Source organism: Sinocyclocheilus rhinocerous, unplaced genomic scaffold (genome assembly GCF_001515625.1).
Source record: "Sinocyclocheilus rhinocerous isolate Xijiao unplaced genomic scaffold, SAMN03320098_v1.1 scaffold724, whole genome shotgun sequence".
NCBI lineage: Eukaryota > Metazoa > Chordata > Actinopteri > Cypriniformes > Cyprinidae > Sinocyclocheilus > Sinocyclocheilus rhinocerous.
The window spans coordinates 8,532-26,828 of NW_015658512.1; the positions used below are offsets into that span (position 1 = coordinate 8,532).

At 39.9% G+C, this 18,297-nt stretch overlaps 1 protein-coding gene across 1 annotated transcript; it reads right to left on the reverse strand.

Annotated features, from left to right (window-relative positions):
- Positions 1-234: 234 nt before the first annotated feature.
- Positions 235-17,731, reverse strand: LOC107722341 (interleukin-1 receptor accessory protein-like 1-B). Its single transcript, XM_016530667.1, has 7 exons — positions 17,701-17,731; positions 15,436-15,568; positions 12,644-12,789; positions 5,211-5,354; positions 4,019-4,189; positions 3,256-3,300; positions 235-1,127 (listed from the first exon to the last, which is right to left on the reverse strand). Exons 1-7 carry the CDS (start codon positions 17,729-17,731, stop codon positions 397-399), a joined length of 1,401 nt encoding a protein of 466 aa, XP_016386153.1. The 3' UTR covers positions 235-396.
- Between the last annotated feature and the right edge of the window lie 566 nt (positions 17,732-18,297).

Sequence of the window (18,297 nt, forward strand, 5' to 3'; positions counted from 1 at the left end):
TCAATTCCTGGAGGGCCACAACTCTGCACAGTTTAGCTCCAACCCTAATCAAACACACCTGATCCAGATAATCAAAGTCTTCAGGATCACTAGAAACTTCCAAGCAGGTGTGATTTGAAGCTGGTTGGAGCTAAACTCTGCAGAGCTGTTGCCCTCCAGGAATTGAGTTTGAGACCACTGCTCTAAAAAAAAAAAAAACGTCTTCCAGATGTAAATGCAGATGTCAAATAGACATCTCTGTGATGTATGTGTGCTATCAGTGTCCCCGTCAGCCTGTCTTCGTCGCGTCCCTTCGGTTTCCGCCCCCTGCGTGTGAATCGCAGTGCAAAGTCAACAGCAGCACTTTGTAAGGGTCTTAATAAGTGCCATTTGCAGAAACATCCCTTCCCGACGGCGTCACCAGATCACGCTGGAAATGCTGGTCTCTCGGGGCAGCAGCGGAAGCATAGCGTTGTTGACGTGCTGCTCCTCCAGCGCCTGCTGCTGCTCACGGCCCGGCTTGCACTGCACCCGCTGGCCATTCAGCAGAGTCATGGGGATGTTGCAGTAGGTGTGCTGGCTGCCCAGCGAGGACAGCGGCGGGAGAGTGCCGGACGAGGGAATGTCGTACTCGTAGCTCCTGTAGTAGTGCTTCTGCCGCAGCTGCGTGTGGTAAGTGTTGTGGAAGGTGGAGCGCAGCTCGGGATGCGCGGTGGCCATGGCGGTGGAGGTGGCCGCGGCCATAGAGATGGCAGAGACGGTCTGCAGCTCTCCAAACGGGCCCTGCTCGCTGACGTCCAGCACCTGCTCGTGCGACAGCTTGGGCTCGGGCCGCTTAAAGGGCATTTCGTACTGCAGCTGCTTCCAGAACTTGGAGTTGAGCTTGCTGCTCTTGGGTCCCGGCCACTTGATGACCGTCAGCAGTTTGATGGTGTGTTTGAGAGCCTCCACCTCCTGGTAGTTCATGATTCCCCGAAGCTCGGCACATTCGATGAGGATGACTTTGATCTCGCCACTGACCATCATGTTGCGCAGCCGCGTCTCCAGCTCGAAGATGCTCCAGCCACGCCTCACCACGTAGTTGGGCGTCATCACGATGATGAGGCGTTTGCTCTGGTCAACGCAGCGAGCCACATCCTCGATATACGCTGAGAGAGAGAGACAGAGCGTCAGTGGCTTCCACAGCTTCAAATCCGGCAAACATATCAATATCATTCTTGCTTTTATTCAACCAGTTTTGCTTTGAATATGACAGCATGCAGTTAAAACAGAAGAAAACGCAAATCTAATGTGATCTACGCTGTAAAAAAATGTTTTTAAAGACACTCTTTGTGAAATTTACTAGCAAATTATGAGTGAAATCTGATTTAAAGTCAATTTTGTTCTGGGTAAATACTGCCATAGCACAGCACTGTATGTAAAACTCTCTGTCAAAGAACTTCACTAAGATGTGAAATAAAACCAGCAGAATGGCTCAATGAACACACTGAAAACATAGAAGGGGGAACAGGACAGACATTGAACACAAATACTCATCTGAACAAGACCCTGTGGTGGTTCCTAAGTTTTATATATTAATCTAATACAGCATAGCTGAGAAAACCAAACACGTTCAGTACTGCGTTACTCTGGTCTAAACCTGACAAATGGGGCTGCAAATGACTTTCATTGATTGGTCACAACTGTGGCTTCAATCTGGTGAAAGTGAGAGTTATCTGTGTGGGTGTGTGTGTGTGTCTGTCAGATGACCACACCATAGGACTGGGTAATATGTAAAAAAATATCTTAACAATAATCACCTTAAATAATATATCGCGATAAACAGTAATATTGTCTATCCAAGACCCGCCACCGCTGGAAACACCAATGCCAACGATAAAAACAATTTATGCACCATAAACACAAAACCATGTTCAGTTTGGCTGCACTTTATCTAATGATAGCCAGCGATTCAGTTAGTTTAATTATTAACATGTTAAAGGTTGGTTTTACTTTTCTTAGTTTCTTAGTTTGTGCTTAAACTATCAGAAAACATTAGCTTTTCTGCTCTGTTCTTATTAAATGTGTTCGAAATGAATTTAATTTTGTGAGGAGAACTGTTGAGAAAAGTTGAATAGAACCCAATTTTAAGTTCATCATGGTGAAGGTGGACATTCTGCTGGTGATTGTAAGAATGATAAATGCATGTTGGTGTCACATAGTAATGTCTTGAATAAAATACGCCTATTTTTCAGATGTTTCTCTTTCTTTTTGGCATTATCACCTGAGTAGACACCTTTCATGATGGTAAGTTTAATTTCCTTGATTATAACATTTGTAGCACTGTTTTTAAACTTGTAGTCAAGCTATAATTAGTTAAAATGCAATGCACACAATGTGCTATAATGGGGCTGCCAACACTGGAAACTGAATACCCTTTTACTTTAGGGTATTCAGTTTCCAGTGTTGGCAGCCCCATTATAGCACATTGTGTGACACATTGTATAGCACACTGAAGAATACCCTAAATAAGGATAAAGGATGTGGGAACGCATCTCCTGGATAATCATATACACAGACACATGTTGCCATTACAGTAGTCAGTGCCGAACAAAAGGCAAATAAAATACAGGTGTTACAAAATTGATTCAGTCTATATCAGTGAGTGATTTTCTTTTTCTTTTGTACTTTGATTAACATGAATGACAGGCGGCAGCGGGTTAATGCTGCTGTCAATGCACAGATGCAAAACACCCGTGTTTTCTTTCTTAACTGTTTACATTCACTTAAGACATAACCATCTATGTTTACGGGGATATTTTGATATTGTCAATAATCATCTGTTACCTGACTCTTGTCATCGACATTGTCTATATACAATACTATCATCATATCGCCCAACCCTACTACATCAGTACAGTAACACATCTAGTCAAAAAGGTCTTATTGTTAAATGTAGTCATCAAGCTTTATGAGTTCTATCTTATCTCTTCCCTGTCTCTCTCTCTAGCCTTACTTCACAACAAATGAAATGGAAGAACATAATAACACTTTCCAAACCTCACCCGTCCAAAACCACTCGCTCTCTAACAGGAGAAACTCCCAAAGCCTCTCTTAGACTCATCCAAGTCGATCGCTTTATCTCATTTTCTACATACACAACATATGATGGTGTACAGTTCAACCTGAATGCCAGTTAAACTCAGCGCCACGTGCCAATTTCCCCCAAAGGTGAAGTCTGCAAAAAGGTGCAAGTCAGATTTGTTGACACAAGTGGAAAAGGCCATGGAAGAATACCTCTAAGGAGTCTTGTGTCATCCTGGAAATGATCATTGGTGAAACCTAGACATAAATATTTCAACATTGAAAGTCTGATCAGCCAATTCAGCAGAAAGTCAATCAGAGAAACAAACAAGCGAGGACTTCCACAAGAGAAACTGGCATAACTGTGTCTTTTTGCCTTAGGATTTTCAGTTACGATCACCAGTTTATCCAGTTTAATATGGGACTTGTAGCTGCAGGGCTAACAGAGCTAACAGAGTAACATACGCTTACACTTCCCTTCATTTTAGTTGTTCACATCCGTGAAGTAATTTACATCAAACACGGCTTAAGCTGCTCAGTGAAGAGCCAATAACTCCTAAACACAAACATGAATCAATGCTTTCTTAGCCCAGATTGTGAGCACCTCGTCCCATATTAACATCTAACAGTCCCCGGACAACAGACATGAATGTAGACAAAACACACACGCAAATGTGTTAAATAAAAGTGAAAAGGGCAAGACAGAAGAGTCGAGTCAGACCAGCAAATAAAAACATACGAGCAAACAAGAAGCAAATCATGTTCAAGAAGCTTCGCTCAAAGCACTGTTAAAAATATTACTTTGAATTGAAAGAAAATTACCGACCAAACAAAAAGCTTATAAAACAATAGATACTTGATGCTGAAAAAATGATGCTGAAAATAAACATGAAGCATTTGATAGGCTGAAGATGCAGCACTACACACATACACGTTTACACACACTCACACACACCTAACAACAAATGCAACTTACTTCCAGTTGGTATCAAGTCCCTGTCAGGAATGAAGAGTTTATACCCATAATGCTTTTCCAGAATGTCTGGCAGAATCTCCAAAGCAAAACGTTCCTCCTCTCTGGTTTCCTGACTCCACTGGTCTGGATCCACTTTTGTGTAGGACACGTATGCATCGTAGTCTTTATTTTCTTAAAACACACACAGAATGGAGAATAACAGTCAAACAGATTTCCTCCACACAAAAGCAGCATTCATAACCTGCAACTGTAGCAGCATTTATGATCCTGAGTGAAAACGACACTATTCCCTTCACACCGGCTGCGTTCATGAACGATCCAGATCTCCAAAGCGCATGAAAGGTTTGAATTGGTACTTGGTACTTTTCTTCGTTTATTTGGACAGAAATCACCTTGTAGAGAAAGCTTGCGGATCATGAGTTTGAGTGTGTCTATGAGGAAGCATCAGGTTCTTTATCGGCTTCGGCAGAACCTGCTACACTGATGTCGACTGAGAAGATCTGTCTAGCTCTGTCTGTCAGGCCATTAAAATTAGCTTCTGTCTGCCTGGAGAGTCACAACAAGAGACCCTCTGATAATGAATTAAAGTAAAAGGCGTTTTACTGTCCTTTTGCCTCCCTACTTCTCATCTTCCTCCTCCATCAGCTTCAGAGGCACCGGTTAACACCCGCAGGCTTTACCGAACCAAAAGCAGAAGTAACGACTCTCAAAGAAAAGCCCCACTGGAGCAAAATTTACATCAGAAAACTGAGAAGATCAAAAACATTGGAACATCAATAAAATTTGATGTAAGCAATTAGGAAAAAGGGCACGAGAAACAGCTGACTAAAGGTGTTGGCTCATACGGTCATTGTGCAAGTTATTTAACAGCAATGATTAAAAGAAACTCTTATGATTATTTATTAGGAAATTATTTATTTATTTATTTATTAGGGGCTTCAATATTTATTCTTATTCCTATATGCAATCAGCCTATATCTGAGGGACACAAAACCAACCAACACTTAATCTTAGGGATATGTTAATGTTCATGAAAATATATCTGTTCAATAAAGCATTTTATTGCCTTGTGCCTCTTCACTGATTCCTGTAATGTGAAGGAGAAACTGGTCGACCATAACGGCTCAGGAATATTGATGAATTCCACAGTGCTCTATATAGATTGTTGAAACTTCTTTCTAAAATTCCTTACCTCCGTCCACATCCTCACTGCCAAAGTGATTTCTGTAGAAGAGCATGAGTTCAATTCTGTAACACTTATACAGGGACACCAAAAATATCAACATCAGCAGAATGGCTCCCAAACCTCCAGCCAGCTCCACCGTATACATGAGTTCTGCTGAGAGACAGACAGAGAGACCGAGACAGTTATAATCGACATACATCAGCAAACGCTCGCTCTGTCAATCAACATTGTGATCAGGTTAGACTGAAACGTCTCTCCATCTGTTTAGAACATTGTTCTTTCCATCCTGTTTGCATTAAACATGTCAAACAAATACCAAAGTGAGAGAAATCTTCCTGCACTCCTGTGTTTACCAGTACAGACTGATCACACTGTCTGATGACTTGTCCACGATGAATAAAAGTACAGATATCCTAATAACATATTACTCAAGTAAAAGCACAAAAGCATTTGATTTCTAATGTACGTATTAGAAGTTATAAGTACTGATCGGTTAATGTTTTGTTTTTTGTTTTTTTTTACATATATTTAAGAATTTTATATCATGTTTTTATATAATCCTACTGCTCAAAATACCTGGTGGAGGAGGGCTTGTCATTCACTAACAAAACATTAAATATTTTAAAATATAAATTAGGGTAACTGACACTTTATTTGTGCAAACAAGTGGGGGGAAAACACAATCTAACATATAGTATTTAAAAAGTGAGGAAAAACAATATGTACTGTAAAACAGACATCACATAGTGCAAAATGTATAATGTTTTAAGAAGAACACTGTGCAAACATACTAGTTTAAAGTTAATTTGAAATGGCTTTGGCAGCAGGGAAGATGCATGGGCATAAATTTGTTATTTTAATGTCAGATTAGGTTTTTACCCCGTTGAGACGGTGATACAGAAACATGGACACGTCCACATTCAAGCATTTAGTTTTAAATTTCATATCTGCTTTTGCAGCAGATTTACTTCACAAACAACCTTGCTAGTCACAGAAGGTGATTTTGTGGGACTCACTCTGACCGGATCATTTGAGTCAGTGAGTTATTGACTGGAGAACCGCGCAGAACCTGATTTTACCAAGTGCGACATGTTCCTGGAACTTTGTTGACCCTGGAACAACATTGTGATAACCAATCAGATTTGAAACACCAGTTTATAGTTTTTGTGAAGTTTAGGCTTACAATCAGTGTTTGGTGCTTGTACATCAGTATCATTCATCTATCATTTCCTCTGATTTTAGGGATTACTCATGGTTAAGGTTAGATTTAGGTGTAGGGATATGGTCAAGACTAAGTTTTTGGGTTAAAATGTTGTTCCAGAGTCAACAAAATATGTTGACTTAGGAACACATCTAGCTCAGCAAAATCAGGACATGCGGAGAACCGCTGCTATCTGATCAGTCCAGTTCACAATTGAATTGTGTGATTTGTGAACCAATTTAAGAGGTTCATTAAAAAGAGCATGTGACAGTTTGAATATTTGAAAAATGTACTTAAGTACAGTAATGAAGTAAAATAATTTGTTACTGTCCACCATTGAAGTGCAGGTCATTCAGGGGGCTGTCTGAATGAGGCGAAGACCACTGATGTGTTTGTGATGTTCTTCTTCTGTGTCTGTGTCTGAGAAAGTCCCCCACTGCTGTGCTATTAAACTGAAGAGGATCATTAGCCTCTGATCGGCCACAGATGAAGATCAATCCTCTGTAAATGGGCAGAGTTCATGCTGTGACAGACCTTCGTGTCACGTCAGGTCTGCATTAGCAGCTCTGTTCATCGCCAGTGACATTTCGGATTGTGTCACAGAGCATAGATGATGGCTGCTTTCGTGTGTTTGTGTTCAATGTTCTGGAATGAAGGATGGACGCTGATGAATTCACTGTTTGTCAGAGGAAACGGCCGCATTGATGCATCTGCTGGGAATTAGAGCTGTGCCATTTTTCTCAATGTGTCTGTTGGTAAAGGAAGCGTCTAGTGTTGATAGATCCCACATGTTTTAGGATCTGATGGTAACTGGTCATGAAAAGCGTAACTCTCAGATGTGTGAGTGCTGGGCAGAACACCAACAAACTCAACACGACGTGTATTTGTAAGCAAACAGATCTTTCTGTTTCCCTCATCTGAGCCATTGGACTTAAAATCAAGTGTCAAGTGTTGCAGTGGATTCGAATCAGTCCATATGGATGTGTATTTACTAAACAGCACTGAAGGCATGAAATAAACATGAAGAGTGAATCTCAACTGCAGCATAATCTGCCCAACTTCATTCTCACAGTCAATCTCTTTCATGTTCAGAGTAAAGAGGATCGGTCTGCCATCAAAGCCATTTTCAGATTCATATTTTAAAAGAGAAATGTTTTACTATGTAAAAATATTCTCAACTTAAGGCTCTAAGAAAGAAACAAACCTTAATATCCAGCTAAGATGTTAAGAAGCATCATTCACAATCAACAAATGCAGACCTGTCCGAACTCCGCGATTAAAAAAAACAAACAACAACAACAAAAACAAAAAAAATAAAATACATTGTAGAAAAAGTAAACCATCTTACTTCAAATAATATAGTCACAAACAATAACTGTGTTTCCCCCAATTCAGGCCTTTTGGAAAATCAGGAAGTGATACCTGTTGCCAGAAACTGGTCACATTGAGCAATTACAAACAGATTTTACAGTAAAACTACTTTAACATTGGCTTGTTTTTCACCAAAACTAGCTTATAAATGATCAGTGAGCCACATGGACATAATTTCTGCTCTACCATAAACAACATAAAACAAAATGCAGTCCTGCAAAAAATTATCTCTATAAAGAATCTCTGCATCTCATTGCTAGTTTTACTTGATCTTAGTGCTGCGTTCGACACCATAGATCATGACATACTCATAGATTGATTACAAAACTATACGGGTATTCAAGGGCAGGCTTTAAGATGGTTTAGATCCTACCTGTCCGATACACAGAATCTCTTGAATCTCTACAATTGCAACTAGACGGATGTACTGTTACTTCCTCTATGGTCAAAAATCAGGGTCTTCTATTAGACAGCAACTTGTCTTTTGAAAATCATATTTCCCATGTTACAAAAACAGCATTCTTCCATCTTAGAAACACTTACATGTTACCTGTTTCTGATGCAGAAAAGCTAGTTCATGCATTCATGACCTCTATACTGGACTATTGTAATGCACTGATAGCTGGTTGTCCTGCATCTTCAATAAACAAGCCACAGGTGGTCCAAAATGCAGCGGCTAGAGTCCTTACCAGGTCAAGAAAATATGATCATATTACCCCCAATTTTACAGTCTCTGCACTGGCTACCTATTAAGTTCCGTATCAGTTACAAAATATTATTACTTGCCTATAAGGCCCTTAATGGGTTAGCTCCAGCGTACCTAACTAGTCTTCTACCACGCTACAATCCATCACGCTCCCTTGCTATAAGTTTGATTGCATCATATAATAATTGCTGTTAATAGTGTTCATCGTCTGTTTGATTACGTCTTTAATTGATTTTTCCATACATTTCTGCCATATGTACATTAACTGACAGTCACCACTGATAAGCGACTACTAAATATTGTAGAAACTTAATTTTCTGTACAGCTGCTTTGCAACAATTTGTATCGTGAAAAGCACTATACAAATTAACTAGAATTGAATTGAATAAACTTATACTGGAAAAAACGCCTTCGTAATGTACACTTCATTTTTGGAAATATTGTGGACTTGATTGCACAGACACTATTGGAAGAGAACTGATCTAAGCTGGACATTACTGAATCAACTGAGTTTAACTGAAATATTTACTGCTTACTATTGTCCTTTTTTAGAGCTGCTTTACAGCAGAATTTAATTTTGTTTGCATTATTGACACACTATTTTCCTGTTTAACACTGTATAGCTGCTTTGACACAATCTGTATTGTATAAAGCGAAACATACACTCATTACCAGCAAACACATTACATCACATACGAACATACATCACATTACCAGCAAACATACACTCGTTTTCATCCTTCTCTCCACTCTCTGAGGCAGAAGTCTCTAAACTCATCCTTTCCAATCATCCTACTACTTGTCCGCTTGATCCTATTCCATCTCATCTCTTTCAAACCATTTCTCCTGCCGTTGTACCTGCACTCACTCACATCGTTAACACATCCCTTCACACTGGTGTTTTTCCCTCAACATTAACCAGGCTCGTATAACCCCACTTCTTAAGAAACCCACTCTTAACCCAACTCTTCTAGAGGACTACAGACTGATTTCCCTTTCACCTTTCATTGCAAAAACACTTGAACGAGTTGTGTTCAACCAAGTCTCAGCCTTTCTCACACAGAACAACCTCCTGGACAGCAACCAATCTGGCTTCAGAAGTGGACATTCGACCGAGACTGCCTTGCTTTCAGTTGTTGAAGCCCTAAGACTGGCAAGAGCGGCTTCCAAATCTTCTATACTTATTTTGCTGGATCTGTCTGCTGCTTTTGATACGATGAACCACCAGATTCTCCTGTCAACACTATTGGAAAATGGCATCTCAGGAACCGCACGCCAGTGGTTTGAGTCTTACCTCTCAGATAGGTCCTTCAAGGAATCTTGGAGAGGTGAGGTGTCCAAGTCGCAACATCTAACTACTGGGGTGCCTCAGGGCTCAGTACTTGAACCACTTCTCTTCTCTGTCTACATGGCATCACTAGGTTCTGTCATTCAGAAACATGGCTTTTCATATCACTGCTATGCTGATGACACTCAACTCTACCTCTCATTCCATCCTGATGATCCGACGATAGCTGCTCGCATCTCAGCATGTCTAACAGACATTTCTTGTTGGATGACGGACCATCACCTTCAACTCAACCTGGCTAAGACAGAACTGCTTGTGGTTTCAACAAACCCATCACTTTATCAAAATTTCACCATCCAGTTAGGCTCATCAACCATAACTCCTTCAAAAACAGCTAGAAACCTTGGAGTTGTGATTGATGATAAGCTGAATTTCTCAGACCACATTGCTAAAACTGCCCGGTCCTGCAGATTTGCTTTATACAACATTAGGAAGATCAGGCCCTTTCTTTCAGAACATGCAACACAACTCCTTGTTCAAGCTCTTGTTCTATCCAGGCTGGACTATTGCAATGCTCTCTTGGCAGGTCTTCCACATCCTTCTCTTCACTCTCTGAGGCAGAAGTCTCTAAACTCATCCTTTCCAATCATCCTACTACTTGTCCGCTTGATCCTATTCCATCTCATCTCCTTCAAGCCATTTCTCCTGCCGTTGTACCTGCACTCACTCACATCGTTAACACATCCCTTCACACTGGTGTTTTTCCCTCAACATTTAAACAGGCTCGTATAACCCCACTTCTTAAGAAACCCACTCTTAACCCAACTCTTTTAGAGAGCTACAGACCGGTTTCCCTTCTACCTTTCATTGCAAAAACACTTGAACGAGTTGTGTTCAACCAAGTCTCAGCCTTTCTCACACAGAACAACCTCCTGGACAGCAACCAATATGGCTTCAGAAGCGGACATTCGACCGAGACTGCCTTGATTTCAGTTATTGAAGCCCTGGAAGACTGGCAAGAGCGGCTTCCAAATCTTCTATACTTATTTTGATGGATCTGTCTGCTGCTTTTGATACGGTGATCCACCAGATTCTCCTGTCAACCCTATTGGAAAATGACATCTCAGGAACCGCACGCCAGTGGTTTGAGTCTTACCTATCAGATAGGTCCTTCAAGGTATCTTGGAGAGGTGAGGTGTCCAAGTCGCAACATCTAGCTACTGGAGTGCCTCAGGGCTCAGTTCTTGGACCACTTCTCTTCTCTGTCTACATGGCATCACTAGGTTCTGTCATTCAGAAACATGGATTTTCATATCACTGCTATGCTGATGACACTCAACTCTACCTCTCATTCCATCCTGATGATCCGACGATAGCTGCTCGCATCTCAGCATGTCTAACAGACATTTCTTGTTGGATGACGGACCATCACCTTCAACTCAACCTGGCTAAGACAGAACTGCTTGTGGTTTCAACAAACCCATCACTTTATCAAAATTTCACCATCCAGTTAGGCTCATCAACCATAACTCCTTCAAAAACAGCTAGAAACCTTGGAGTTGTGATTGATGATAAGCTGAATTTCTCAGACCACATTGCTAAAACTGCCCGGTCCTGCAGATTTGCTTTATACAACATTAGGAAGATCAGGCCCTTTCTTTCAGAACATGCAACACAACTCCTTGTTCAAGCTCTTGTTCTGTCCAGGCTGGACTATTGCAATGCTCTCTTGGCAGGTCTTCCAGCCACTTCTATCAAACCTCTACAATTAATCCAAAATGCCGCTGCAAGATTAATCTTTAATGAACCGAAAAGAACGCATGTCACACCTCTGTTCATCAATTTGCACTGGCTACCAGTAGCTGCTCGCATTAAATTCAAGGCATTAATGTTTGCCTACAAAACCACCACTGGCTCTGCACCCATTTACCTAAATTCAGTTATGTGCCCTCTAGAAGCTTGCGTTCTGCAAGTGAACGGCATATTATTGTGCCTTCTCAAAGACGCACAAAATCACTTTCACGGATTTGTCATTAACTGTTCCTTCCTGGTGGAATGACCTGCCCAACTCAATCCGAGCAGCTGAGTCCTTAGCCATCTTCAAGAAACAACTAAAAACACATCTGTTCCACCTTTATTTGACCCTCTAACTCTAACACTTTCTATTCTATTTAAATCTACTTTATATATTTATCTTCTTTTTTTATAAAAAAAAAACACTAGCTTTTCTATTCTATTTTTTCTATTCTATCTACTTGTTTTTCTTTGTGTGTGTGTGTGTATGTGTGTGTGTGTTTATATGTGTGTATTAGATATATATATATATATATATACATACACACACCTTGCTATGTGTACTGCGTTAGGCTAACCGAGACTTGTCATTTACACATATATACTGTTGCTCTTTTGTTAGTTTTGTCTGCTTTTATTGTCCTCATTTGTAAGTCGCTTTGGATAAAAGCGTCTGCTAAATGACTAAATAAATAAATAAATAAAAAATCTCAATAAATTAGAATGTCGTGGAAAAGTTAATTTATTTCAGTAATTCAACTCAACACACACCTTGCTATGTGTACTGCGTTAGGCTAACCGAGACTTGTCATTTACACATATATACTGTTGCTCTTTTGTTAGTTTTGTCTGCTTTTATTGTCCTCATTTGTAAGTCGCTTTGGATAAAAGCGTCTACTAAATGACTAAATGTAAATGTAAATAAAGAGCTATAGAAATAAAGGTGACGATTTGACATGTATGTTCTTTCAAAAATAATTTGAATAAACTAAATAGAAGATTATAGAACTGGCACAGAAGAGTTTTGAGCAGCTCACAGCTGAACAAACGATGGTTTGATATGAACGATGGTCTCTTACCCCTTTTGCTGAGCTGGATGTTGGCTTGTCGTCTGCCGTGGCCATTCTCTACATAACAGGAGTAGTTTCCCAGGTCACTCTCCTCTACGGTGTCTATGGTCAGCGAGATGGACACCTCCTGCTCTCCCAAGTGCTCCCGAATAGTTCTGGATTGGAGGAGAGAAGAAGGGGAAAACTGTTCAACAATAAACACCTATGATTTGAATCAAATTCACTCTCAAGTTCATGCTGAGCGCAGCCTCCTCCCTGTGTTATCGCTCCTCTATATCTGTTCTGTTAGCCAGACATCCTGACCCACAAAAAAAGTCAATTTCTTGAAACTATGAATCTGTTTTTTTGTTTGTTTAAAATCAAAGACAATATGGGTGAATTACATCATGCTATCATGCTCCAGCATTCATCACTGGCTGAACACACAATCCTCACCATGCTATCACTAATAAGCAACATATTTCACACAACAGTCAGGATGAATAAAAAGGGCTACAATTTAATTGGCTGTGGATCTAAAAATAAAAACACACAAAAAGAGTTTGTGCTCTAGAAGAGATTCTCTGTGGTGACCTGATGTGGATATAGATGTGATTCCAAAATCTGACCGTGTACATTTGGGAAATGTTTCCTCTATTTCTTTAGTACTTTTCACTACATTTCTTCAATACATTCAGGATTCACATGCACACTTATAGCATATTTTCCTACTCCACCTACATACTGTAAAATTATTATTCTAGGAACTTTTTCCCATTTGATGATAGCATTTTTTTAACCTGCATACAATTTCTGTACATTTTAGCTGCATTTTCAAAGCTTTGTGTGCTATTCAAAGGTAAATTCTAAATTATATCAAAATAACACTGTTTGATTTTGTCTTGAAAGTTTGACATTTGTAAAACAGATGTATGCTTGAGGGATGATTTTTATAGTTTTCAGAAAATGTAACTCAGCTATTGAGGAAAATATTAACACCCACAACCACTCATCAGAAACAGTGAAGAAAATGATGAACTGACAGTTAATAAAACTTTGAAATTTTGATTAACAGAATCCCATCCTTCATAAAACACACACACACGACTGCCAAGCTTTCACCAGCACTGTGGGGAAGAACAAAATAACAGGGTTAGCAAGAGAAAAAAAAGTGTCTTTTCTTTGCAGCTGCCATGGAAACTACGTCTGCATAGAGAGAGAGAGAGGGGATGATGAGGAATTCATGACATTAAAGAAACATTGTTTCTGTTCTTGTTCAAAAAGAATGAGGTGACGTTCTGCCCTCTTCATGTTTGTGGATGTTTGACATCATTACAGTGAAGTCAGGACCGATGAGTCCAGTGTGCCGGCAAAGATTCATCACAGTGTTTGTAGTGGACAGAGACCCAAACTTACTGGATCTCAAGCCCGTCACTGAGCATTCTGGACGTCTCGGATTCAGAAATGAAATTCTACTGTCATTACAGTCAGCAGTTCAATATTAGCAGGCCGTGGCTTCTCTTTCAGCCACTGGCACAGTCGGTCTCAGTCCCTCTGGAGGCTGGGATTGGTTCTGACGAACTGACAGCTGACATATGAAGCACAGACGAGAATGCAGAGAAACGCTTGCATTCAGACACAGCATGAGCAAAACACACCCTGAAAGTGCGAAGGGCTCTGGGCTCCTTTGATGCTCATAACCAGTTAAAGTCAGTGAGAGAAAAGTCGCATACAGTCTGTATATATACTGATGGAAACATATATAGTATGTGTGCCTTGTATCTCTTCCATAAAGCACCAGGTATGCATGTACCATGTAGTGACTCTCATTTCTGCAAACAATAACGCTGTAGCAAGGCCATAACCGTGAACATTGAGGGGACAAGAACATTGCTAGAACTTTTTTTTGAGGCTGGGATCTATTGTAAAGTCATGCATTTGAACTACTTGCAAACAAAATTTTATTTTAAAATATGCACATTCACTCTTAATTGTCCTAATATGCCCAAACAGCTCTGTTAAAGTTTGTTGTCTCTTACATTCAATTACATGAATTAGCCCTATATAAATGATATAGGCTATTTTCAATTCAAAGCCGTCAAATCTGAGCAAATAAATAAATAAAATCTCACACTATTTTACTGTTAAAAGCTGAAGCGTCGTATTGGTTTGATTGGCCATCTCAAACATGTTGACATTGATGAGCATTGTTAGGCTGAAGTACAGCAGAGCTGCATCAATTTCATCAAATATCTGATTATTGGGGGTCCTTGTTGTGGTTTGAATCGACAACTATTTGCACAATCTTGAAGATTCTGTGGGAGCTGCGTTTAGGCGCCAGTGAAGAGTTGCACCAGTGCTTCTGGGATTGTGGGTTTGGCAAAATCTTAACAAGTTGTCCAGATTTTCCTTCAACTGCTCACATTTGTGTAGCATATTCAGCTTGGAGATCTAGTTCTGGTGAGCACAGATTCAGTCAGTCGCTTTGACCCTGATACTCGTCACCCTGTGATAAAGATTGTATGTGCCTGAACTGCATTATTGATGGAGCCAATTAAATTTAGATGGAGATTACAAGAGAAAGAAGCTTGTCTGCTCATCTCCGTCCTGACGGCTGAGGATTAATGGGATGTTTTTACTCAGAAGGTCTTAACACTCATCCGATGGCCGCTGAATGACTCCGACGGGGTTGAATCAAGCTGGATGTGGAAGATTTATGTGTGTACAAACACACAATATATTAATTTTGTTGCACACACAAATTCAGACACGGACTTCTCGATAAATGAAAAGAAAGGATGTCATTGGGTTGAATGGCTTACTTGATTTCGCTTTCTCTGATTCGGCTTTCGTCCAGATCCTCAATGAACTTCTCTCCCTTCATCCAGTAGATGAGAGGACTCACATCTCCGCTGTAGCCAAAGAAAGCTCGGCAGGTCAGGTTCACGGGGCTGCCTGCAAAAACACACATCACAACACAAGTCAATATATATTATCTGTGAAAGCAGCTTTCTAACGGAGCCTGGCCTGTGGATGGCTGTATGATTTGCTCTCTCTCTAAGAAACAGAAGCTGCAACAAAGATCGTGAGGGAATTTAGATTGACATCACTATAACCCTAAAACTGCCTCAACACTTTTCCAAAACTATACTAGACACACAATGTATATAAAGGAGATACTACACGCTTTAACATTAACACAGAGACTCTCGACTGAAGTAAATCAGTGTTTTCTCTGTGACAGCATGAACAACTGATGCTAATGAGAATCTACTGTTCTGCCCGTATGTGAAAATGAACCATCTCTGAATGCTGGAGTTTCCTCTCTGGGCCACTGGAGGTCACTGTGGTTCCATCTCTAACACAGGATGGATCCCAGCGGCACAAACACACCTTCCGCAGACATGTATTAGGGCAAATTTTTCAGTCTTTTGTACCGTGGCACACAGTTCAAAGCATCTGAAGCAGTGATTCAGCAGGAACGGCACTACTTACAGTCGGCCTGTGTTTGCAATCTTCAGAACAACATACACTGAAATTAAAGCTAGCTTCATGTCTTCATCTCTCTCTATATATTTATTTTAGATTTAAGTTGATACTGTATAATGAACATCTTTGTGTTTTATGTTTGTCAGCAGGGGACGAAACTAAAATGCCAACCCAAGATTCTGTTTAGTAGACAGCTTATAATTGAAAAGTGGATGCTTCCAGAAAAATCTGCACACAATTGTATTTCTGAGAAGCTCTTTGAACAAAATGCAAGTATTTTGAAATAAACTCAGACTGTCAGTTTTTTTTCCAATTGTATCCATTTAGCCTGAGATGGTTCTGCAAAATGTAGCTACGTACGTACCACCTGCGCTCAGAATCGTTCAGTTACTCATACATGTGACAAATGTCTGTTATAGTGCATGCAGGCGTGTTTTTGTATGAATTGGGAAATTGGAGCAAGAACATCCTAGTTAATCGGGTCTGTATGGCGTGTTAATTGTGTTTGTCTGTGTTGGCCTCTATTCATTCACATCCAGCGGAGAGGATCATCCAGACGGCTGAAAGCTGCTCTGCTCATTAAAACAATGTTGGGAACGTTTGTGCCATCATAATGCCATAACTGACCTCCTGCATCCAAAACAATTTACAGAGAAAGACAGAATGAATGAATGAACTGATGTGAAAATGTCTGTATAAACGGTGATGTGCCTCTGAGCAAGTATGTTAGTAAGGACTAAAAACCCAGCTAACAGAGAACGGTCTCACAACTTTCAACATTTTTTGAAAGTTATAAGAATTTTAGAACGAAACATTTTTAAAGTAGTTTATCTTTATTAATATTTGATATAAGTTCTCATAACATTTAGAGAAAAGGTTCTTAGAACAACATTTTTGGGAACATCTTTACGATGTTGTTTGCACTTGTTGAACATTCTCATAATGTTGAGAGAAAACAAAGTCTTAGAACAGTAAAAATAAACATTCAAATCATGATATCTTTTGGGTCAAATTAAAGTTTGTAAAAAGTTTGGACATTTTAACATTCTTAGACTATTCAAAACAATGTTTCAAATAATGTTTTATTTTGAATGAAAATAAAGTTAATGGAACATTGTAAGAAATATTTTTGTAACATTTAAATAATTTTATAATCACAAAAAAAAAAACTAAACAAAAAAAAAAACTGGACATAACAATTTAGAAACAATGTTCCCACAACGTTTTTAAAACCTTCTCTGTGTAAATGAGTTTAAATGGCAACTGGGCAGAGATGGATCATTGAGGATGGTTGTTATTGCCACAGTTTCCTTATTCACCCATAAACAAGAAAAACGTCTCTAGGTTACGTATGTAACCATGGTTCCCCTAGGGAACGAAACAAAACCCATGTCAACTGTTGACATGACTCGCTGGTTTTCCCCAAGTCAATCTGAGTAGCCAAATAAATAAGCTGTAGAAGGTGAATGTAAGCTGGCTTGTGGTCCGATGATGGCATGCGTTCCCAAAATATTCTGCTCCTTCAGTCAAGTCTCTCTCTCTGTTAATCTCTCAGAGTAGTTCAATAGCAACCAGCCGAGTAAAGACTGAACGCTGACCTGAACCCTCTGTGTGTTTGGCAAAAGCCATTACTGAGAAAGACAGAGACAAAGCGTCAAGTCATAACAGAGTTTGTGAATTCATACACTGACTCAAATGTCCACAGCAACAGCACCAGAGTCCCAGGTTTAATGCTGTCTGCGACGTTCCTCCTCTATCAGTCTGTTTAAATCAGAAATACAGATCAACAGATGCTCATCAGGCCAATTCACTGGGACTATTTTACCGAACTGACAGATGTGGCACATCCTTACACAGAAATACATTACAGCAACTCATATTTGTGCTTTTTCAAGCATCTGCAGGGAAAGATGATATTATTCATAAATCATGTACCTGTATTACTCTCCAATCAAACCATGAACAACAACGCTGAGCAGATGTGTGATGCATGCGCACACTATGGATTCATGAACGGTGTCATCAACAGAACTGTTTCATTTCAAATGGAATTCCTGCTGTCTGAAGTCATATTCCACTAGCTACTGTACAACATTATTATTATTTACACAGACAATCACACTAGTTAGGATCAAATCCAGCGGTGAACATATTCAAGGGACGAGTCTGGTTAATATGGATGTAATTTAAAACGA

What these genes read in the sequence shown, in the direction of transcription:
- LOC107722341 (XM_016530667.1), bottom strand. Translation starts at nt 17,731, where the DNA reads ATGGCTTTTGCCAAACACACAGAGGGTTCAG. An exon ending in GGACTTGATACCAACTGGAA is followed by an intron (nt 3,301 to 4,018) that starts GTAAGTTGCATT and finishes ATTTATGTCTAG; the next exon opens with GTTTCACCAATGATCATTTC. An exon ending in TGACACAAGACTCCTTAGAG is followed by an intron (nt 1,128 to 3,255) that starts GTATTCTTCCAT and finishes TCTCTCTCTCAG; the next exon opens with CGTATATCGAGGATGTGGCT.